This window comes from Lepidochelys olivacea, assembly GCF_965140295.1.
Source record: "Lepidochelys olivacea isolate rLepOli2 genome assembly, chromosome: 18".
In the NCBI taxonomy this organism is placed as follows: Eukaryota; Metazoa; Chordata; order Testudines; family Cheloniidae; genus Lepidochelys; species Lepidochelys olivacea.
Window position 1 is genome coordinate 15,319,763 of NC_140428.1, and position 23,657 is coordinate 15,343,419.

A 23,657-nucleotide genomic window follows, 5' to 3' on the forward strand; every position below is an offset into this window, starting at 1 on the left:
CGTAAGGGCCTAGTGCTCTCACTGCTCCTATTGTTGGTTGAGCTGCACTGGTGCTATAGAACATGGGGAAGAATTAAGGAAAAACCTCCACGCACGCAGACAAGGCCCCCATTGTGTGTAGTTCAAATCCTTTTAGCCCCAAAGAGACTCCTTTTAGGATACTGGGGGGGGGGGCAGAGAGGGGGAAGAGAACTAGTCTTTCCGTAAATAGCATGTGGGGACGGGAAAGGAACGAGTCCCTGGATTTTTCTTCCTGGGCCATTACTGTCCCTAGGAAGGTTTGTGGGCCTAGGCCTGGGGACAGGGAGTTTATTACACCCATGGGTGAATTGTGTGCTGGCAATGGTGGCACTATTGCCCTAGGAGCAGGTATATGTGTGGGGTTATTGCCTCTGGGGGTGTAACTGCACCTGGGGGGGGTATTGCCCCGGGAGGGGATCTATGTGCCCTGGGCATGTGGGTTATTGCCCCTGGATGGGGGTAATTGCACATGAGGGGGCTATTGCTCCAGGGGACTAAATGTGGCCTGTCTGGTGGGGGCTATTGTCCAAGGAGGGGATCTATGTGCCCTGGGGTGTGGGTTATTTTCCCTGGAGGGGATCTATGTGCCCTGGGGGTGCAGGTTATTGCCCCGGGGGGGTAACTGCACAGAGGGGGGGCTATTGCCCCTGGAGGGGATCTATGTGCCCTGGGGGTGCGGGTTATTGCCCCGGGGGGGTAACTGCACACGGGGGGGCATTGCCCTGGGAGGGGGGGTATGTGTGCCCCGATTACTGCCCCCGCACGGGACCCGTGTGCCCCGGGGACCCTGCCCGGCGGGCGGCTCTGGGCGGGCGGGCAGGGAAGCCGGCGGGTCACATGACCGCGCCTGACAAAGAGCTCGGGGTGGGCGGCCGCGGGCCACGGCGTCTCTCGCTCCGCCTGCCCAACCCCGCCGGGGAAGCCGCCGAGAAGCCCGGAGCCGGAGCCGGAGCGGTGAGAGGGGCCCCGGCGAGCGGCTGGGCTGGGGGCGCGGCGGGCGGGCGGAGGCCTGGGGGGGGGGGGTGTCTGGGAGACGCTGCGCGGCCCCTGACGCCTTGTGGCCCCGGCCCTCGGCCCGGCCCCGGCGCCCCGGCCCCGCCGCCCCGGGGAAGCTGGCGTTCGCGTCTCCCCCTTTCTTCTCCGCCCGGCGCCCCCACCCCAACGAGCACAAGTTCCGGTCCTAACCCTGCCCGCCTTTGCCTCCGGCTGCGTCAGAGAGCGAGTGGGGCGGGGGGGGGGGGAGCAGCGTCATTATCCCCAGATTGGGGGGGAAACTGAGGCACGGGACATGGTTGGCTCAAGGTCCGTCAGTGACCGTGCGCAGGGACAAGAACCAGGTCTCCTGATGCTGGGCTGCCTATTGCGTAGGGCTCAAAGGAGGAAACTCAAGAGAACTCTCCCCTGTTTCCCAGTGAAGAGCCCCCTTGTCTCTCTCCACCCCCTTTGCAGGGTTCGCTGGATGGTCTCTTCCCCTGTCCCATGGTCGTAGTTGGGACTGGCACCTTGCAATGCCCGGGCACAGGAGAGACTGAAGTAGATTGAAGGGTTGAGTGGGGGAGAGCTTTCCCCACACTAGGCAGAAAGAAGGAGAAGCAGCTGCAAGGGTCCACTGCTATCCCAAGCCAGGGAGAGACTGTACTTTTTAAGCCTATCTCCCACCCTGCTCCTCCTTACTTTAACCCCTGGACGTCATGGGATAGCCAACTGCATTAGCATTGTGGGTTGTTTACAAATGTACCCTTAGCTACAGTGCTGAACAGTCCGGACTGGACTCTAGCTCAGAAAGCTGATCCTGAAGTGTTTAATTCAATGGAAAGTCCTGGAAAACCAAATAAATAGAAACTACTCTTAACACAGGAAAAGCGTGCCCTTCCCACCCGTGATGGGGAACGATCTGTGGCTGAGAGAACTGATGATCGAACACAAGGGTTCTCAGATTTTTGTACTGGTGACCCCTTTCACACAGCAAGCCTCTGAGTGTGACCCCCCCCCATACATTAAAAACACTTTTTAAATATATTTAACACCATTCTAAATGCTGGAGGCAAAGCGGGGCTTGGGGTGGAGGCTGACAGCTCATGACCCCCCATGTAATAACCTCGTGACCCCTTGAGGGATCCCGACCCCCAGTTTGAGAACCCCTGATCTAACAGGACTTCAACTGCTATCAACTAATATCCCAACATAATGATGTTTCTCATAGGCCCCTAAACTGACATTTGTGGGCCTGTGGTGGCTGGGAAATGGGATGAACTATAGTATAGTATGGTCACCCACATTCCAGGATGGGTGATGAGCCCTCTGTCCCTTTGTGCAAAATGCCAATATGGAGTGCGCATTTTGCCTACCTGCAGAATCTTGCACTAGTATTTCTGCCCTGGACCTGCTTTACTAGGAAATACCTAGTGTTCCTGGAAGCACTTGGCACAATTGTAGATGGGAGAAGACAGCTCAGAAGGAACAGGATAAGAGATTTCCACCATTATGGGAAGACCAGAATGACTTGAACCTCCTTTCCCAATTTACTAGTATTTAATAACCTCTCTTTGCCCCTCCCCGCCCCTTCATCTACACCAGAATTTTATTTAACGAAAGATTAACCTAGAAATACAATCAATTGCTATGTTTCATTTTGCTTTAAGGTTACTTTTTCCTGTCACTGTGAGGTGCTTGTGGTTTGGGAGTTTATTGGGCAGTTCTGAATCATCAGACATGATGCTGTTGAATTTTCAGGTATGCTTGTAGCTTGGGAGGGGAAGTATTATGACAGTGCAAAGGCCGCCCTTGCAGTGTAGAGGAGAGCCAAGTCTCATTAGACCCCACGGAGCTGTGATTAAACTGTGGCAATGTCGGCATCATAGACTTCTGTCAGTACCAGTTGGTACCTCCCCTTTGCAGTTACTATGTTTTCCTCTCTTACAACTGAATCTTTGCTTGATAGATCAGGTATAGGCCTGGGACTTAAGAGATCTGGCTTCTGTGACTGATTGGCTTTGAACAAGCCCCTGAGACTTGGTTTCAGTTTTCTCATCTGTAAAACGGGAATAGCAATCTCACAGGTATTTTTGAGATTTAATTTATTTTTGTAAAGTGCTTTGAGCTCTTCTGATGGAAGAAGAGTTAAGGGATCATTATTAAGTGGGTCGCTGTTGGCACATAATGATCAGCTGCTATGCACCTTCCGCTCATGGGGTGTAATTTAAGTCTTCTGTGAGTGTGTTTGTAAAGCATTACAAACACCATGCTAAATGAACTGAGGAGGTACCTCAGCTGTGTATGAAATTGAGACCTTGTGGTTAGTCATTCAGGCTTACAAAGGGTAGCCAAAGTGCAAGTTTCAGCTGCTGTACTTCAAGGAACAACTTTAGGGGTTTGTAACAGAGCCCTGCTTGGCTTGGGCATAGTGGTAATAAGAAATGGAAACTTTTCTGACCAGCATCTGCAGCTGAATAGAGTTGACAATGCTCAAATGTATTGGCACCAGCTTCACCTGATCTCATGTCTGGAGTTAAATCTCTAAACTCTGAACAAAGATCCTTTCACAAAGGTATTTTGGCTGGAGAAGTCATTGTCTCTGTCCTCCTTGGGTAATGTGTAGCTAAAGCTTTGGGTGCATCTCAGTAGCTTGCCTGGCAGTAGATTGCTCTCAAAATACTGAAAACATTTCAATCTACAATCATTTCTCAGAAAAGGAAGGGGAGAGTCCTGCTTCCAACATAAAATCTGGAGGGAGAGAATAAGCCTACCTCTTTTCATTGTCAGAACACACTATCCCCACTAGTCAGTGGAGATCTGAGTTAGTGCATGTAGCTAGCCTACATTAATGAAGATATGCTGGGGAGTTAGTGGAAGAAAAGAGTTCCAACGGAAATGTCTCAGAATTCCTAACTGTGAAATTTTCACCTCCCCCTGTTGCTTTTGGCAGTGCAGGAGCAATTTCTGTGTGATCGATGCACAATAGGGACCAGTTCTCCACAGAGTATGTGATAACAAAATACAGTAAAAGCTGTTTTATCCAGCACTTCCCCAACTGGAAAGCTCTATAAACCAGCATTTCTGATCTTTATTGAAATTCCAGTTCATAGCCCACTTGGCGTGGGGCCAACAGGGGGTTGGGACGCGGGAGGAGATGTGGAGCAGGGGCTCTGGGAGGGAGTTTGGGTGCGGGAGGGGACTTGAAGCAGCGGGAGGGGGTGCAAGGTGCCAGATCTGGGAGGAGGGCGCTCAGGCGGCTCCCTGCAAGCAGCAACCTGTCCCAGCTACTCCTAAGCGGAGGTGACTCCATGTGCTACCCCTCTCCACCCTGAGTGCTGAATTGCCTTCAATGAAGAGAAGGCAATTCAGGTGTTCTGATTTGATAATGAGACTCTCTAGCATGAGTTTCTGCACAGCCAGTCAACCAGGCCAGCCTGACAGATTAGCAGGTGTCTGGTTCAGTTTTTTTAAAAAAAAACAAACCCAGCCCTTTGCTTTTTCTTTTCTCTGCACTGACTCTTCCTTTGGAAGGAAAATAAATGGGGTCCTAGGGAGTAGGAGGGAGAAATAAATATTCTGTAGCTGCAAAGGGGCCCCCTTGCTGTCTTACTGCATCTCTTATTCAGTCATTACTGATGAACACAGGTGACCAGGGCCAGATGATCTACTTCCTACAGTCACCTGACTCTCCTAAAAATCTGTTTTAAAGACCCACTCTTGAGCATTTGCTTTGGTGAGAAGCACAAGCTGAGCAAGGGGATGTGTGTCATAATCCTGTGGGCTGCTGGAAAGACATGCCACGTAGACCTTACGTTTGTTTATAGTGAACTTAGTGCTGGGTTGACAGTTCTGGAGACTGGCCTGCTGATAAAGGAATTCAGTCTGTGACTACCTCTCCACTAGGCCACTAAAGGCCCATGAGATAGTGACTGTTTAATTGCAAGATGAGCCAGCTTTAAACCAACAAACTAGCGTTCAAAGGAGCCATCTGGTCCCTTGTTGTTGTTAATAAAGGCTCTTTCCTTCTCCCCATTTATTCCAACAGGTTCAGTGTCTGGCTCTGGATAAAGATATCCCTCCTGCTGTCTGACCACTGCAGCCTCCTTCCTCAAGGGCAGGCTGGCCCCTTGCTAACGGTGCTATGGACTCACAGCTTTGGCAAGGTTCCCTAGGAGGGAATTTCTCAGACTGTCCCAATGGCTCCCAATGGGTGTGGGATGTGTTCAGTGAGTGTGCCCAGGATATCCGGGACTTCGCCAGTATTGTGTTGGGTCTGGTTTCCATCTTCTGCTTTGCAGCGGCTTCCTTCCCGTAAGTAAAACTCTTATGCTGCCAGACCAGGTGCGTGTCCTGGATGCCCAGTGGAGGGGATTTTAGATCTGGCTGCAGTTTTGTCCTTCTCCATTTGTGATGGCTTCCAAAACATAAAGCCAGGAGCCCTCATTGGAGATCTTGAGCACAGCCACTTGACTGGTCTAAGGGCTGAGTTTAAAATGGGGAGAGGGCTAGTGGAGAAGGAATAGTAGTTCAATTTACAACTTCAACTTTGTCATCCACACAAAACAAGGCATAGTTCGTTGCTAATGCCGCTATATGCTGTTAACCAGCTGTAGCGTTCCGTCCACAAGGTAGGTGCATCTCAGTGGTTGAAGTGATTCCTTTATGTGTATTAGTTTGCATAACACTTTGGGCTCCTTCAGGATCAAAGCTGTTAAAAGGACAGACTGGAGATGGGATGGCACAAGGAAAATGCAGATGCTCTGAGAGCTTTTTCCATTTCTAAATATACAGTGAGGTTGTCTCACAATTAGAGAGGCAGTTACTCTACTGGAACTTCTGCTTATGCATAAATTGTGGTGAGCAAGTTAGCAGATCAGCAGTGTTTGTCTCTTTTTTGCCCCCCCTCACCCATCAGACTGATGTGCAGATCACATGTGCAGAAAAACCTCTGAGGAAAGCAGTCTGGAGAGGCTGAGCTCAACAGTCTCTTGGAAGATGAGTTTTGTCCGCAGCCCACATGGAATGGGAAGATGTGGGTATGGCTGGACTGCCATATTAGGGCTAACCCGCTGTGACTGTTCCTAAACCAGGAAGTGACTCATTCTTGAGTTTAGGAATGCAATCCATCTGCATACAATTGATGAGCATGTCTGTTTCACTCTTGCTGTCCTAGACACCCCTATAAAAGGCACAACTGTTAGTGGGGAGATTTGGAAGTGGGTCAAGGCTGGGTGTTTGCTGTAACTGGAAGGCATGTGTCACTACCTTGCTGACTGGTTAAACCCAGTCTATCTGGCCATCAGCTTCCAGCTACCTGCTTAGCCCAGTTAGACCAGGGTGGGTAGTGACTGACTAAGCTAAATAATAGCTAGTGACTAATGGAAAGCAGTCTCTCATATTCTGCCCTCATAAGGCAGGATCTCCAGGAAGGCATTGATGGCTCTGCCTCCCCCAATAGTTTAGTTCTTGTTTTTCAGTGGCAAGTTCTCTGCCCACCTGCAGAAGCAACTCTTCTCACTGCTTTCACATGTGGGGTTTTTTGCCTCTGTTCTAGACTTTCTATGAAGAGTCTCTGGCAGATACTAGGTAGGGCAGAGCTAGCCTGCACTTACACTTTGAAGATCCAGGCAAATATCTCCCCATGTGTGCTAGGCACCCGGACAATGAACCGTTTTACAAAACCCAAATCCCATAATGGGTGAGATGCTACTGTTGCCAGTTAATCCATTAGGGACTATCAACGCCACCCCCCACCCCATCCATTTTCACCTCCTAAGCTTCCTCTCCCATCCTGTTTTCCAGCTTTTGAGAAGGAAATGCCATCAGCACCTTGGAGAAGAGCTGGCACAATGGTATCTGATCACTCTGTCCTAGCATGTAGACTTCATCCCCTCTTCTCCCATTGTAGGTCCCCTGTCTTTAGAGAGACCAGTTTGTTCCTGGCCCCTATAGCACTGGTGCGGCCCCATCTCAGATCAGCTGTCACTCTTTCGGGGACTTGGAGGTCAGGTCAGATCTTGAGGTGATGCCAGCATCCTTGGCTAACAACTGCCCTCAGGGGAATCCATTCACCTCCCAAATCATTTTAAAGCTGTACTCTCCCTGCCCAAGGCCTGTTCTTGGGCTGCAAAACCTAACCAAGTGGGTGGGTGCCAATCAGTCCTCTGTAAGCAGGACACCTAACTAACATCTTATTCAGAACAAAAGCTGCCTAGGGAGGCAGCAGCAGTTGGACATGGCGTAGGGCAAATTAGCCCACCGTCTTTCCATTGCCATTACCCAGTGGAATGAAGTGTGGAGACTCGGAAACATATCCAGGAAGGGATAGATGCTTCTCAAAGCATGAACTGAGCCAGGAGTGAACAGGGCATAACCCTCCCAGGCGCATTGGTGTCTGCTCCAGACCAACAGAGAAAGCATGGTGCAAAGAAGTGAGTTGTTTGGACAGTGACATCGAAGATATTGGAAGACATGCAAGGGATCTGATCTAGGCTCTGCCATGCCAACATCTAAATCCCTATTAAAGATCTGCTTTGGTCAGACTGCATATAGTTAATCAAGTTCACCTCTATATAAATTGCTTATTTCCTTTTCCCCAGCCTCTGTCTTTCCTCTGATAGTGAGCAGATTCGGAGCAGGGAGCACTCTTGGTCAGTGTTCCCTCTAATTTTTTCTGCACATAGAATCACAAAATCACAGAGTTGGATAGGGACCTCAGGAGGTCATCTAGTCCAACCCCCTGCTCAAAGCAGGACCAGTCCCCAACTAAATCATCCCAGCCAGGGCTTTGTCAAGCCTGACCTTAAAAACACATGTGTGGAATGACACATCACCTTCATATTGGTGCACATAACAAAATTCATGGGGTGGGGCTGAGAGGTTTGGAGTGTGAGGGGGGGCTCAGGGCTGGGGCAGAGGGTTGGGGTGCAGAGGTGTGAGAACTCCAGCTGGGGGTGCAGGCTCTGGGGTGGGGCAAGGGATGAGGGGCTCAGGGCTGGGGCAGAGGGTTGGAGTGTAGGCAGGAGGGTTCTGGCTGGGGGTGCAGGCTGTGGGGTGGGGCTGGGGATCAGGGCTGGGGCAGAGCATTGGGGTGCAGGGGGTGAGGGTTCCGGCTGGGGGTGCAGGCTCTGGGGTGGAGCCAGGGATGAGGGGTTTGGGGTGCAAGAGGGTGCTCCGGGACCTCCCCCCCCCAGCTCACTCTCCCTGCAGCAGCACCTGGGCAGGGGGTGGAGAGGCGCCTCTCCCCAAAGCAGTACCTCTTGAGCTAGGGCTGTGGGATAGGCGGCCCGCCCCTGGCTGTGACAGGTCTGGGCCGGGGCTGGGTTCGGGCCCTCCCCCGGCTGCAGCAGGTCCAGGGCTGAGTTGGGGAAGGGGCACCGCAGCTGCGTCAGGTCCTGGCCGGGGCTGGGTTCGGGCCCTCCCCCGGCTGCAGCAGGTCCAGGGCTGAGTTGGGGAAGGGGCACCGCAGCTGCGTCAGGTCCTGGCCGGGGCTGGGTCACCCATCCCCCGGCCGCAGCAGGTCCAGGACTGAGTTGGGGAAGGGGCACCGCAGCTGCGACAGGTCCTGGCCGGGGCTGGGTCACCCATCCCCTGGCCGCAGCAGGTCCGGGGCTGAGTTGGGGCCAGCGGAGGGGCCTGAGTGCCTGTGCGGCGCTAAATAGGCTGCTGTGTGGCCCCACGGCTGGCAGCTTATCAGGAACTTAGCTCTTGGTCATGTCTGGCAAGTGCCTAGCATATTACTTCAAATAAATAACTCTTCAATCAGAATAAAATACTGTGCTAAGCAGGGATACGCGCACAACACAACTTGATTTACAGTAAAGTGATCTAGCATTTTCCATCTCTAAAACGCTTAGCACAAATAGAGGGTGACCACCTGTTTTGAGGTGGTGGGAGACAGAAACCAGGATGCCTCTATCCTAATCATCCATACCGCTTCGAAACAAACCAAGGAGCTGTCTAAACTAGACGCTGAAGAGCTCAGGGCATTGGTTTGTGGATCCCATTTTACAATAAATGGGGGTTTAGCCCATTGAGAGCCTGTTTGGGGAACAGGGGCAGGAATCTCTTGTTAGAGGTGAACAGCCCATCAACCCAGCTGAAGGGTGAACAATGCTGCACTGGAAATCACATGGCGAAAAAACTACCAGGGCTGCTTAACACCTGGGGCTGCCTAGTGGAGGGGAAAGTTCTTGCTGCAACTTGCACTGTAGTGCCTGTTATCTGACTTTAATATTTCTGTCTGGATAGATTTAAGGGGGAGATGGGGACAGGCAGTCTTCTACGGTGGGCCTGAAAACCTGCCTTTTGCACATTGGGGTTTCTTTCCCTTCCACCCCTCTTGCAGCCACGCTCTGGGATGTCTGCCTTGAATGACTTCCAGTTTCCATTGCGAAACGAACTCTTGAACCTACCCGGATTTGGCTGGATCAGCAGATTGTGTCAGCCAGACTTACTGAGCTGATAAGTTACCCAGAGAAGAGTGAGCAGGAACCATGCTCTAGTCTGATGTGGATTGACGGGCTCCTCCTCCTTAGGAAAGGCTTCTATCAGAATCCCCATGTGCTGTGGGGCAGCTTAATAGGAACCAGTGTATCCCCAGGGCCAGCCCAGGAGAGTTCCAGCAGGTGGTTTGAATTGCAGATCACCTGCGGCTACTGCTGGAGATTGGGGATGGGGATCATCATCTGATGCAGTCTTAGCCTTTGCGGTGAAGCTCCAGATACTGTGAGTCAGACTGAGCAGGCTTTTTGCTGGCAGTGAACAATAGTTCTTCATCTCACAATAGGCAAATGCAGGGCAACCTGCTTTTTGAGAAGGTTGCCTATGATGGGAAGCTGTGGCACCTTGTACTTCCCCCTACTGCAAAGTACGGTAAACCCGTTCTCCATGCTGCCTCAGAAAGGGGGAGTGGCCATAGAGGTGTAGCCTGTGTCCCTTCTCTACATGCTGGCTTCGAAATTTGATCAGACCCAAAGCAGCATTGGTTATGCCTGGCTTGTAAACTGAGACACCAAGACTTGTTTAAGATCATACAACGAACTGGTTGCAAAACGAAGAAGAGAAGCAGAGTCCTAGCTCTCAGGCTATTGTTCTAACCACCAGACCTAACATTTCCCTCGTGAAAGTGAGAGGTGGATAACATTATGCACAGTGCAGGCAGGTGGTGTGTAAGCATCTTCCCACACAACCCTGCCAATCCTCCTCCGGTGTGACTTGCACCACCCTTGATAATCCGGAGTTCTGACAGCCATGCCGTTGCTGTCTGCCAGACAGCAGGGTGGCAGGCAGCAGTCATGGGCTATGTGACTGAAGTGGTTCTGCTCTGGATTTCCCACAGCACAAAGGTGATGGTGTTTAACTTGTGGAGTGGAGAGAGTGAACTTTTGGATTAAGCCAGTTGATCTCCATACCCTCCTTCCCTTCCTGTGTCAGCCCTCATTAATAGTTGTGCCCTCTGGGGTTAGAGCAGCACTCATTGGCTGGTAGATCAGCAGAGCCAGCTTTCCACAGCCTCAACAAGGTCCAGATTAAGGGCACAAGAGGGGAAAAAATAGCCATACTAGTAACGCCAATGATGTGGGGTTTCAAGGTTGTGCATTCTTGATGTATGTGGGCTGGGGCAGTGAGGGGAGGGAACCCACTGAAAGCGCTCCTTGCAGATCTTCCTGCTAAAACCACAGGTGAGTCAGTGCCTTCGGGCTTGTCTACATGAGGAAATTTACCAGCAGAACTGTACCGTAAAGCTAGACTGCAATAGTTTTGCTGGTAAATTTCCCTGTGTAGATAAGCCCTTAGCCTGGTACCGGTTTGTACTCCTCTGTGGAGTTTAAAAACTAACATAGCATCCAGATCATCAGGGGGTCCAACATTCGAGGAACCTCTGGCCTCTGCTCCACTGGGGTACTGGTGAATTGATTGTGTAGAGCTGACTTTCTCTCTCTCTCTCTCCACCTCCACAGACAATATTACCAGGCCTGTAAAACAGGTAATATGGACCAGGCTCTCTCCATATACTTCCTGCTGGGATGGCTAGGAGGAGATTCCTTAAATCTAATAGGCTCTTTCCTGGCCAATCAGTTGCCACTACAGGTAATGATTTAGGCTTTTCTGTGTGATTTGCGTTTTGGCTGGCAAGGAGTAGTGTCCAGATTCTCTGTGTGGGTGGTAGGGAGGAGAAAACCGAGCTCATTGGTATGACAGGGACTCCCTAGCCAGTGCTGCGCGTGTGCACGTGTGTGGTGGGGGAGTGAGTGGAGTTAGGACACTTATTAAAAGAATGACCATGATTGTGCTTGCTGTTCTTTTTTTATAGGGCAAGATTGTTACAATAACTAGAGATGGGCCTGAGCCATGCAGTTGGGATCTGGAGCCAAAACTCTCCAATATGCAGGCGTGTCTGGCTCAGGGCTTTTGCTTCAGACCCTTCTCACTGTCTGATCAGTAAAGATCACCTTCTGATTGACAGAGGAGATATGACCCAGGATAGAGGCTGGTGTGTGGTCTGAGACTCTGGGTCTAGGCTCTGCCAGCGTCTTGCTCTATCCAGCATTACAGGCAGCTAAGATCAGCTGACTTACTTGCAAATTAATTTCTTGAGCACATGGGCAAGAAACGTCTCTTGCCCTGTGGATTTTCTGAAGGATGCACTGAACTAAAGAGAAGCCCCTGAGTTTCTGGAGGTTGTCTAGGTCATGGTTGTGGCCTGAGGGAAGGAGGTTTCACTCTGTAAGACCAAGAGATGTTCCAATGTCATGCATAGTCTGTCTCTCTCTGATTCATTTTCTTACAGGAGGGAAGGCTAGTTGGTGAAAATCCAGGGCAGAGCATCTTTTCTCCTGCTAGATCAGGGTGGTGAAAGTGGAGCCCCAGAGTTCTACATTATCCCCATTTTACAGATAGGGATAGTGATACTGACCTCCTTTATAAAATGCTTTGAGCTCTACTGATGACAAGCACTGTGTAAGAGATGGGGATTATAACTACTACATTGTAGTGTCCCTCATTCTGGATGTGGCCTGTGGAGATCATAAGAGCCAGTGTGCAATGCCTCTGGCTGGACCAAGGGAGAGTTTCCTGGCTGGGCCTTGTAGCTGCCATTAGCTGATCCTCTATAATCAGACTGAGGAAAGCTGCTAGGCTGAGCAGAGTCTGGGAGTCCATCTGTGGATGAGCTGAGGAAGGCAGTTCTGCCATATGACTGACTGACCTGTGTTTCCTCCTGCAGGTTTACACTGCCATTTACTACGTGCTGGCAGACTTGGTCATGTTGTCTCTCTACCTCTACTACAAAGTCAAGAACCAGAGCAGAGGCTGTGAGTTGATAGTTACTAATGCAATCCGGCAACACTTACATTTTGCAAATGCAACTTTGAAAGCTGCTTCCTCCTGCAGTGGCACTAATGTTGATGGCTCTGGGAGGAGCTCAAGCAGCAGCCTGCTGGGTTTAAACATTTTTCCTGTTCAGCCAGGAGAGCACAGCAGGGATATGGTGACCAAAGGACACCTCAGGGTAGCAGTACCATGAATTTACACTATTAGAACTGTTAGCAATAGGAGGGCCCTCTTTCACACAGGGGCGAGCATCTGATTTCTCTCGTGAGATTAAGAAGCCAAAAAATTCCCAAAGGGCTCCAGGCTAGAGCCAGCTTAAAATCCCCTAAACACTAATGCATTGAGAGAGAAATACTGTAAATACCAGTTAGCTGTAAACTAGTAAAAAATGACTGGCAACTAGACTAGCAAGTGAAATCACTTACTGGGTTCAAGGCTTGCAACTTAGTCTATAAACATGGAAATAGCTGCGGAGCAGGAGCTCCAGCTATTTCTGAGCTGCTGCTTCTCCTGGCAAAGAGTCTGATCTCTTGGCATCCTGGAGCTTCTGTAATCTGCCTCTAAGCGTAAACCAAAGCTATACTGGCCTAGGGCAGTGGTTCTCAAGCTGCTGCCCGCAGGCCACTTCAGCCCAATCAGCACACAGCTGTGGCCCATGTGACACCATCAGGGCCATACAGGTTGTGTATGTATAATATCATAAAATGTGTGTGGATGCAGCCCACGTAACATACAGAGAGCTGCCTATGCGACCCACAGTGGTAAATAGGTTGAGAACCCCTGGTCTAGGGCAGAGGTTCTCAACCCTTTTCTTTCTGAGGCACCGCCCACCGCTGCCCCCAACATGCTATAAAAACTCCACGGCCCACCTGTGTCTCAACTGTTTTTCTGCATATGAAAGCCAGGGGTACCAAGCTGGGCAACTACCCGTGGCCCCATTCCACAGGGGCCCCAGCAAAGCTACGTTGCTCTGGCTTCGGCTTCCGTCATGGGTGGCAGGGCCCCAGGCTTTAGCCCCACGCAGCGGAGCTTCAGCTTTCTGCCCTGGGACCCAGCGAGTCAAATGCTGGCCCTGCTTGGCAGACCCCCTGAAATGTGCTGGCAGCCCCCGCAGGGGGCCCCTGTCCCTGACTTGAGAACCACTGACCTAGAGCATTTCCTGCAGTATTAATGGCAGTCAGCTGTGCTTTGGGTCCTCTGCTAATCCCCAGACGCTACCCTGTGTTTTGATAAATATTCTGTGTTTGAGCCTAAGTAGAACTCCTCCATAGGACTGGTTTATAGTAGAGTTAGACCTATATAGTGCCTCTTTCCCAGCTATGTTCTAGCGTTGTCATTTACTACGGTATGAAAATTAATTAAGCCATAGAAGAAACACTAAGAGGAGGAAACAAACTAAGAAATATCTTTAAAAGGGTGAGGGGTTAAAACCAGCCTGGTGATTTGCAGCTTAGCTGTTATTGCAGTAATGCCTAGAGAGAAAGCACATGCACATAACAAGAAATAACCTTGGCCTCCAAAGAATTCACAGTCTAAATCGACAAATGGATGAAGGGCAGGAGGAAGGGAGTGAGTGCTATTATCTCCATTTTACAGATTGGGGGGCGGTGAGAGGGAGGTTGGAGAGATGACATGGCTTGCCTGAGGTGTCACAGGGAATCTGTGGCAGAGTTAAGAATAGATATAGGGTTTGGTAGATGCTTTTCCTTACCAGGTATGCAGTCCGGGCCTGAAACTGTTGAAAAGGGCAGTAACAGAAATGTCACTTCAAAGTTCAAGAAGATTCCCCCCCCCCCTTAGATAGGAGGGGGCACTGGAAAAGAGAAGCAATATGGCTCCATCGGGACATTTTTAGTAACCTGAATATATAAAAGGAATCCACAAAAAGTGGAAACATAGACAAATTGCTAAAGATGAGTACAAAAAAATAGCACAAGCATGTAGGGAGAAAAATCAGAGAGGCTACGGCACAAAATGAATTACACCAGAATCGGGGCCTTAAGTATGTGCTGTTGAGTATTATTAAGACAGAAAAACCTTAAAGGATTTTTTTTAGCCTTGGCAGTGTTCCTTTTAAGAATGTTAAGCTCAGAATGATTTCCTTTTTCATAGTGGATGAATTGGCCTTATCATGAGATAGCAAATGTGGTTTTTTAATCTCTCTGAAGTTACTTGGTACTAACTATACGACCACAGGCTTGAAACAGAGTGTGCCTAGAGTGGAGCTGGAGGCGTGACTTCCTGCTTAGACAGAGTATCCACATTGGCATACTCCACACTCCAAGTGCAGGAGGGGCTATGCACTGTTTGCCTAGGGTTTCAGACAGGATCATAGTTGGGGTGGCCAGCCTGTTCTGCAGCCACGACTGCACTTTAGTTTCTAGCATGCTGGCTCAATCAAGCTAGTGTGAGGGTCTCTCTCGTCAAGCCGGAAGCTACGCCTTCCGGCTTCAGTGCAGACCTACCCACAATGAAACTGAATGTAGATTTTTAGACTTCCTTTTATTCTACAGTTTTTCCTTTCTTCACTAGGAGGTCTTGTAATGGCAAAAGGAGGGACCTTTACTCTTTAACTTTTGAGTAATCAAATATCTGCACTGAAGGCAGGTGCTGCTAACCTGTGATGTGTTTAAATGACTGCCGCATGCATTGCATAGCCCTTCCCCAGTACCACCATGTGAGGAATGGAACTTGGTTATGGAAGGCCTGCCTTCAAGAGAAATCTGAACCTGCCACTGCGGAACTGATGCCTCCCTCTTCTGTAGGATGACACTGGCCCTGGTTTTTCTGGAGGTGATGGGATGCAGATTTAACTGGAATCCAGGTTGCTTCGTGTAGTGCATGGACCCACTCACTCCGTCTCGTTGGTGGCACTTTGTAACTCACCTCTGCTTTCTCTTCCCAGTCTCTGCTCCTATTAATGCAGCCTTTGCCTTCGTTTTTTTGGGAACGGTGTCAGCCACATCCTTGCTGGGCAGAGCTGGCTCCACAGTTGAAACGGTGACATTTAAAGGGAGAACTCTTCTGTCTGCCACAGTGGATGTGGCTGGATGCGAGGTGAGCCCCTCTTGATATATGGGGGCAGGGAGGAGGCTGAGGATTTGTGGGAAAGATGAATAATCAGTTTGAAATGGGAATGTCCCACAGAGAGGGAGAGCTGGCAATCTTGTCATGTGACAGTTTCAGCCAATAGCTAGCCAGGCAACTCAAAAGAACTATTGACCAGGTGGAAAGACAACAGTGCATACCTGGGTTTGGTCAGTCATGGACTTTAAGGTCAGAAGGGACAATTATGATCATCTAGTCTGACCACCTGCGCAACGCAGGCCACAGAATCTCACCCACCCACTCCTGTAACAAACCCCTAAACTATGCCTGAGCTACTGAAGTCCTCAACTTGTGGCTTAAAGATTTCAAGATGCAGAGAATCCTCCAGCAAGTGACCCGTGCCCCACGCTGCAGAGGAAGGTGAAAAACCTCCAGGGCCTCTGCCAATCGGCCCTGGAGGAAAATTCCTTCCCGAACCCAAATATGGCGATCGGCTAAACCCGGTCATGTGACCTCACCTCTGCCACCAGATGCCTGTAAATCCAAGGATACAGTTCTGCATGTGCCTTGTACAATGCATAACAGTTTGGTGTTTTATGTCTTGCCCTGCAGCCTTTCACCAAGAAGGAAATCATTGGCTTCACTGTTGGCTCGATCGCCTCCTTGTTATATCTCTTCTCCCGAGTGCCCCAGATCTACACTAATGTAAGTGACCCACTGGAGGTGGGGATGGGATCCAACCCGCTGCTGGGGTTATCTTTCCTTGGGGAAGGTGAAAGGAGTTCCCTTTCTGCTGAGATTCCAGAGCTGGGAGTAGAGGAGTTTCCTTTATCCCTAAGGGCTGCTGATGCAAGAGGCAGAGGGCTCCAGGCCAATAACCAGCTGTGTTTCCAGAACCTTCCCAAGGGCCATCTCTCTGTATTTTCACACTGGGTCCTGATTGATTTAACCTCTTGACTTCCATGCAGCAGCTGTTTCTCCCCATTGTAAAGGTGGGACGCTAATTTTGCTTAATATTTTACAACTGGAGCTGAAAGACTATTGCTATTGAGCCCACCCCATCATTTAGGATTCTGTTATGGTGGATATCTTTGGGGAGTGGGAGGGGGGAAAAGAGCGAGATGAACAAGGGATACAGATGCTGGCCAATTCTCTAGGATACAATTCCCATTTTTAATTTTCTCTGCTCTTCTTGGAGTATCTACTATGGTCACAGCAGAGCATGATCAAGTGACCCTAAGCATGCCAACACTGTCTAAGAAGCTTGTCCTTCAAAGAGTGGATACCAGCACTCAATAAGCTTAGTCATCATCTAGATCCTCCTCCCTTTGCATATCACCTGGGAATCCATGCCTGGTATATCTAGAGTATTTCCGCTATCAAGGAAGTCTTTTTATTCTCCAGCCCCTTCTAATATGGCTTCCTCTTCCAGTTCAAGAGGAAATCTACCAAAGGTGTCTCATACTGTCTTTTTGCTTTGGTGATGCTGGGGAACTCGCTGTATGGAATAAGTGTGCTTCTGAAGAACCCAGACCGAGGGCAAGACGAAGGCAACTACATCATTCATCACCTCCCCTGGCTGATTGGCAGCCTGGGGGTCCTGTCTCTTGATGTGATTGTATCCTCTTCTGGTAATGCTCCCTGCCCCAAGTTTCTGTGGTGTTGCCAGCTCGTTATTTCTAATGCTCTGCACAAATAACCATTAAAAAGCTGGTCTCTTCTGGGATGGTGAGTGGGCAGGGCTGTTCAGAGGCAAATTTTTGTTGATGCTATTACACAGCCAACCCATGCTTTGCAGCTGAAGTCTTTCCCCTCCGTGTTACAGTGATCTCTTACAATAATGTTGGAACAATACATGCTTATTATAGTTCCTAGCATGAAGGGTCCCTGATCCTCTTTGGGACCTCTGGTCACTACCCTAATACAATGAAATAGTCCTTATTTGTAGATCTCAGAGTGCTTTACAAAGGAGATAACCATGATTATCCCCATCTTACAATGGTAACCATGCACCTCTTGGCATAGAAAGAACCAACCAACCTCTAGTTCCCCCCAGAACTAAAGGCTTCCTCCCTAGACAGAGCTTCCTAATTTCTCCTATCTAGACCTTATGTAACAGAAATAAGGCTTAACACCTCCTCAGATCTCCTTCCAATTCCTTGCCTATCGGAAGGGAAGACCTCGCACTTCTGAGAGAGAGGCCCTGCTTGGCAAGCAAGATGAACCCCTTGACAGCTGACAAAGGAACTGTCCCCAAGCAAGAATGGATACTGGTGAGAACTCTGGCTTCAAACTAAGCCATAGCGAGTTGCCATCTGGTTCCTAGACCTGTTTTTGGGTGACTCCTGTTAACAGAAGAAGATGTCAGCCAGTGTGCGGTGTGATGCTTCCTGCAGAAAGTGCTTGGCCATCTGTCAGAGGACTTTCCTGGTAGATATCACCTGCTTGTAGTGATGACTCAAAAGGGATTAAATATTGTGACATTTCTGTACCTGGATCATAGTCACTTTTAAAAACTAGCTGAATTTGATTCCACTTTCCTCCCTCCCTTCCAGAAGGCTGCCCTGAGCCAGCTCTGCATCAGACATTACTAGCAAGAATGAAAAATCTCTAGGGGATGGAGGAAAGATGAGGCTGTCTACCTTCCTGTTTTAAGCAAATGAACACAGATGCTGAGAGTGGCTGCCATTTAACTTCACCTTTAAGGGTTTATGCACAGTGGCTCAGTGGCTCCCTTTGCCTATCTGAATAATGTTGCACATTCTTCTTCTGGCAGTTAAGGCAGGGAGTGAGGCCAGTGATGGGGTTGGAGAGAGGAGTTTTAATACGTGTGTGTGTAATTTTATTGAAATATTTTGGCAGCCAACTTTCTAGAAAAATAAATCTTTGTCTAACATGCCTCCCTTAGTTTTTATTTTGATTCCAAAGGACACTTCAGTTTTGGCTTGTCTCCATTCTCTTCCACTTGTACAATTAGTCTTTAAAATGGCTTGTGGGGTGACTACCCCCTACCCGTGGCCATTCACTTTCTCCTTGTGAACTTTCATTTGGTCCTCGCTGAGAGTTTTTCACATCCATTCTTTCCCTAGAGGTAAGCTTTTTCCTTAATTTCTAAAGCAGATATGCTGGCAGAGACTACCATAGCTGTCTGCCATGTAAGATGGGCAGTATATCCACACTCACAGCCCCACCTTACCCATGTTTTAAGTATTAGCTGTCCGCTGAGGTTGCTGGGAGATAACTGCTCCAGACAGCAGATGCAGGATGGGCCTAGACCAGCATTTCTCACGTGTGGCCACCAGAGGCTTTTCTTGTGGCCACAGCCTCCTGCACTGTGATTGGTGTAGGGGAGAAGGGGGCAAAACTGTGGCTTGTTTCCCAGGGCTGCCAGGAGGGGTTGGGTCCTGCCCCCTTTGAAGGAAAAACACTAGAGGGGCAGGCAGCTGGTCAATTCCCCACTTTCCCAGGGACGTAGGGGGGCAAGCTTCAGACTCCATGCAGTGGCAGGCTCTGATTCCAGGCTCCAACCCCAGGCCCCGCTGCCTCCCTGCCCATCTCCCCCCCCATCCAGGGCTTAATTTGTCCCAGGGCTTGCTGGGGCTGAATAAGTCTGCTGTGAAAAGTGATATTAACAAATATCACTTTTCACAGCAGCAGACTTATGGCTAGAAAATCTTTTTTTAAAAAGCCAACAAAGTGCCTTATGTCTTTCTATTTTGTTTAGGTCCAGTAAAGAATAGACAATTGTACACTTATTACTGAGTCTGAAAACCCATTGCATAAATAAATTATAACGATGGACAAGTTGGTACATTTTGTTTTTCCTAAAGTTAGTTATTTTAGGAAAAATGGTCAGCGCAGCCACTAGCAAGAGTTAGTGACCATACTGTGAGGCCACCCAAAAACATGTTGTGAAAGCTCCTGGCCTAGACTACATTCCCCCTGAGCCATCATGTAGCTGAGGAGGCTGTGGCAGCTCTCTAGGTAATGACTAAGTCAGAGGTGATTCTCAAACTTGATCTCTGGGAGGAAGCTAGTCTTCCCCCATTCTAGGGTGTTCGGTGACAGAGAGAGACTTAACCTCATACTTTGGTTTAAACCAGACACTAACCACCCCTTTTCATTTCACAATCCCTTGAAAGTAGAATTGTTAGTGATAGAACTTGCAACTATTCTGGGTATGAGGCCAGACACGGGCAGTGCTGCTGTAATAATCCTTCACTGGGTTTTACAGTTCCTGAGTTGCAAAGAGCACTCCTCTCCCATGGAAAAACTGATTTGGAGAGGGGAGGTAAAAAGCTGTTGTAATTCCATAAAAGCTAAATGAAGCACTCACTTTGCAGTGGAGTCTGACACCAGCTCAGTAGTAGCGGGGCCCTTCCCGGGCTGCAGAAACAAGTGTTCTACAACAGAGCCTTCAGAAGAAACAGGTCAACTAGCTGACAGAACCAGTACAGCACAGCAGTGTGTGAATGGGGGAATCTATAGCCACTATTAACCTGGCAGTACTGACTGGCAGAGGTAGGGCAAGCACAAGAGGGTGGGAGCTAGGCCTCTTGTATTCTATTCCTAGCTCTTACTATGACCTTGCAAATTACCTTCTTTGGGTCTTAGGCTTACACATTTGTAAAATGTGAAAAGTATTTACTTATCCTGGACTTTTCTATGGCTTAGAGATAAGAGCTTTACTACAGGCAGGAGTGGGCAAAATCCAGGCAGAACATCCCAACCTGGCACTACATCTGTGTCAAAGTAGCTGGTCTGGGCTCGTGAGCTGAAGAGCTTGAACCCCAATTCCATATCACAATACAGTGCAGAAGCGTCTTCTACCGAGTCAAACAGAGCTGTTGTGGCTACTTGCATTAGAGGTGGGAGTGTCTCCCAGCCTTGCTCGAGTGGCACCGCTGCCCCTTCAGCAAGGTTTTAATTTAAAAAAAAAGCAGGGGGGACATTGTGCTATGAGCTGCCTCCTCTGCACTGTGGGTCCAAGCTTGGGGGGCTAGCCCTTGCCCCAATGTCCATGTTCTCTCTGGTGTGCTAGCTTGACCACGGTTAGCATGTATCTGTTTACCCAGACTAGGAGGTACGCTCCAGCTGCAGTGTAGATGTACCTTAGATCCCTATTACTTCAAACAAGCCTAGGGCACTGCACCCCACATGGGTGCAACAATGGGCCAGTTGGTGGCTGCTGATGCACACTTGGCCTTGAGGGGCAGTCAGTACTGGCCCAGTGGCAGGAGGTAAGAGGCTGACCGGTCACAGCTTATATTGTCCGTATCTGTTGTAAAGCAGAGAAGGAGAGAGGCTGTTCACTAGTGCTACACAATAAGCATGTGCTTGCATTCATCGTTCAAGAAGCCAGCGACACTGTTATCCAGATGCAGCTGGCCCAGGGGATGTGCACAATATGTACACTATATATATTTTTTTTTGAAGGAAGAAGAGGAAAGGGAGCACCTGCCTTTAAAGCTTCCCTTCCAGAGGTGGTGAGGGGATTAATCTTCAACTCATAACTTTTGTAGGAAGAGGGGGGGAAAGGGAACGGTTTTTTTTAAACAGCTGGATGGTGCACAGTAGGTACAGTTCCTAGAGCAGGAAGTCAGCCTGTAGCAATTCTGTTCGCAGTACAGCTCAAGCACAGGCTCTGGCAAGCAGGTGAACACAAGACTTCAGGTTGTTTTCATCATCCTTGACTTAAAAGCCTGGTTCACAGTCCTGTACTTTTCATTATAAAGTATACCAAGGAATTAATATACCTGGCTCACAGTAGCACTAAATTATTAGTCCTTTGCTACTAAAGGGAGGAAAGCTTTTTTTTTTTTAAATGAACAGGTGCTTAGGGGCAGGATATGTGAAGCTTTCCCCCATCTAGCTTTGTAGTTGGTGGCATTGCTCTGCATAATCAGGAGCACTGGTTCAGCCATGAGGGGGCTGTATAACCCCACACAACCTCCCTCATCTAGTCACCAGGTAGCTCTCGGTAATCAGGATTCCACAGCTGCTACAAACCTTCCCCTCACATGAGGTGGAGCAGCTCACAAAAGAGTTCTCTCTAATCTAGGGAAAGAACACAGCCTGTACCTACATACTAATCCCTTCTGCATTGTTTCACTGCTGATCTTAAAATAAGGAAGAGGCCAGGAGGACAACTTAATTGTATGGCATGATTATTGAACTTTGGCCAGGGCTCTGATAGAAAGAAATTACATGTCTTACAAAGGCCCAATTTAAGGAAATTGCCCTAGTGGGAATATTTTTGAGAGATTAGTTAATTACACTCTCCACTGCTTGATTCTGTACTGGCTTCTACCAAACTGATTTTTCCAGGAGTTCTCCCACTAACTTTCCTGAGGAGAAAGATTAAGATTTTCACCCTAATAATTACTAATTCATGAGTTTCATAATTCCCTCTTCTTTTGTGCCTTTTACAAGAGGATGGACTTAGATTGACTGTCAGGAATAGCTCCTGAACTTTCCCATGCTCACTTCCTCTAAAAATCCTGCCAGTTTAAGAAACTCTTCCATTGAAGTCCATGTTTTAGTTCTAACAGGAACTACAAAACAGATTAGCAGGTGTAAAACAGCATATTGAAATTCAAGGGAGCAATGCCAATTCACTGCAGTTAAGGAGCTGGACCCCTATTTGTAACCAGGTTAGGCAACAATGCTTCATAACTAAATTCCCTGCCATAGCAATATTTGAAGCATAGACATACACACATTATATATATATATATATATATATATATATATATATATATATATATATATATATATATATATATATATATATAAAAAAAACCACCAGCTCTGGGTTAGAGCTGCTTGTGCTGTCATACCTAGACAGCTATCTATTGTTGGCAAATCTTTTCTTTCAGGAAAATGGAAACAAAGTAACAGTTTCAAACGGTGATTAGCAAAGTTTGACTCAGATTTCTGGACTGAAGCCTCAATTCAGCAGAGTGCTTCAATATACTTAACTTTAAGCATGTTCAAAAATATTTTGCTAAATCAGGGCCCTTTACACACAGCTATAGCAGTGCTCATCACTGCAGGATCTGGCTTTACATTAAATGAGGTTTTAGAACTATGGGCTCTGGCCACTTACAGGTGTTGATGAGGGGCTCACCATTCCTCTGGTCCGGCTACATGATGCTAAATTACTTTTCCAGGTAAGCACTTGCAAATAGGCAGGGAGGTGGGATGTAGTATACTTGATTAAAGTGTGGTCCATGTTTTAAAGATGCATGAGAACCTCTTATTTAGAGCCACACATTTTCTCCAGTCAGAGGCTGAAAGTCTTATCAGAGCTAGACCCTATCACTTGCTAACTATATTAGTCAGCAAGAGGGAGATACCTTGGGCAGCAGCAGGGAAGAGTTATGTTGACAAGGTATTAGAGGGACACCTGTCTTGGGCCTAGCTGATGGTACTTCGGAAGCCAGAGCTGTTCCTGGTGTACTTTGAGAACTAGAAAATTGTATCTAAGGACAAATGGAGATTAGGATCCCATTGTCTTAGATACTATGTAAGAGCCTTACCTAGCCAAAAGGTGGGAGTGGAACAGAGAAGTGACTTCCCTCATGGTTACACAAGTCAGAGACAGAGTTAGGAATGGAACTTAGGTCTCGAGTCCACCACATTCCCCATCAGACAATGCTGCTTCTGGATAGGTAGCATGAATCTCTCATTTGACTGTATGTAGACAATGCCTTACATAAATCCTACTATTGTAGACTAACTACACAGGTATAGTTAAAGCAGTGCAACCACCCTAGTGTGGATACACTGATGGCAGTACAAAAAGTGCTTATAAGGCTACAGATTATTTTCCTGTAGGGGAATAAGCTATACCACTAACTACATTCACAGTAGGTGATGTATCACTAATGGCTGATTTTAAAAGTTATATCCCTCACTAGCATAGTTCTGTTACTTAAGTCTAGGTGTAGACCAGGCTCGTATTGCTAGCAGTATAATCCCTCTAACGTATAATATTAGTCTCACCTGTAGTTAAATGGGTAGGAGGAGCTTGTGAGAAAGAAGCTTTAGAACAGGTAACAGGTAGAATTAGAAACAGCAGGGAGGAACATGCTGCTCCCCAGCCTAAGTTGACATACTATTTTCAAACTTCAGGAGTTATTACAAATTTTGCTCTAACTTCAGAAGTTCCACATTACAGAACCAAATGGCAACACCACAAACTCAAATGTTACCCTTGAGGTTGCAGACTTTTAAGGAGGGAGGATGTACATTTACTCCTTAGCTCCAGTCCTTTC

General features: G+C 48.4%; 1 protein-coding gene across 2 annotated transcripts; it reads left to right on the forward strand.

The window, feature by feature from the left end:
- Positions 1-858: 858 nt before the first annotated feature.
- Positions 859-18,276, forward strand: SLC66A1 (solute carrier family 66 member 1). 2 transcript variants are annotated; one of them, XM_084652025.1, is made up of 9 exons: positions 869-975; positions 2,664-2,754; positions 5,042-5,307; positions 10,959-11,088; positions 12,224-12,311; positions 15,236-15,387; positions 15,991-16,083; positions 16,811-16,996; positions 17,522-18,276. In XM_084652025.1, exons 3-9 carry the CDS (start codon positions 5,138-5,140, stop codon positions 17,615-17,617), a joined length of 915 nt encoding a protein of 304 aa, XP_084508151.1. In that variant the 5' UTR covers positions 869-975; positions 2,664-2,754; positions 5,042-5,137; the 3' UTR covers positions 17,618-18,276. The 2 variants fall into 2 exon arrangements, with proteins under 2 accessions (XP_084508152.1, XP_084508151.1); XM_084652026.1 differs by lacking the exon at positions 2,664-2,754 and having other exon boundaries at positions 859-975.
- The last annotated feature ends 5,381 nt before the right edge of the window (positions 18,277-23,657 follow it).

What these genes read in the sequence shown, in the direction of transcription:
- SLC66A1 (XM_084652026.1), top strand. Translation starts at nt 5,138, where the DNA reads ATGGACTCACAGCTTTGGCAAGGTTCCCTAGGAGGGAATTTCTCAGAC. An exon ending in TTTGCAGCGGCTTCCTTCCC is followed by an intron (nt 5,308 to 10,958) that starts GTAAGTAAAACT and finishes CCACCTCCACAG; the next exon opens with ACAATATTACCAGGCCTGTA. An exon ending in CAAGAACCAGAGCAGAGGCT is followed by an intron (nt 12,312 to 15,235) that starts GTGAGTTGATAG and finishes TTCTCTTCCCAG; the next exon opens with TCTCTGCTCCTATTAATGCA.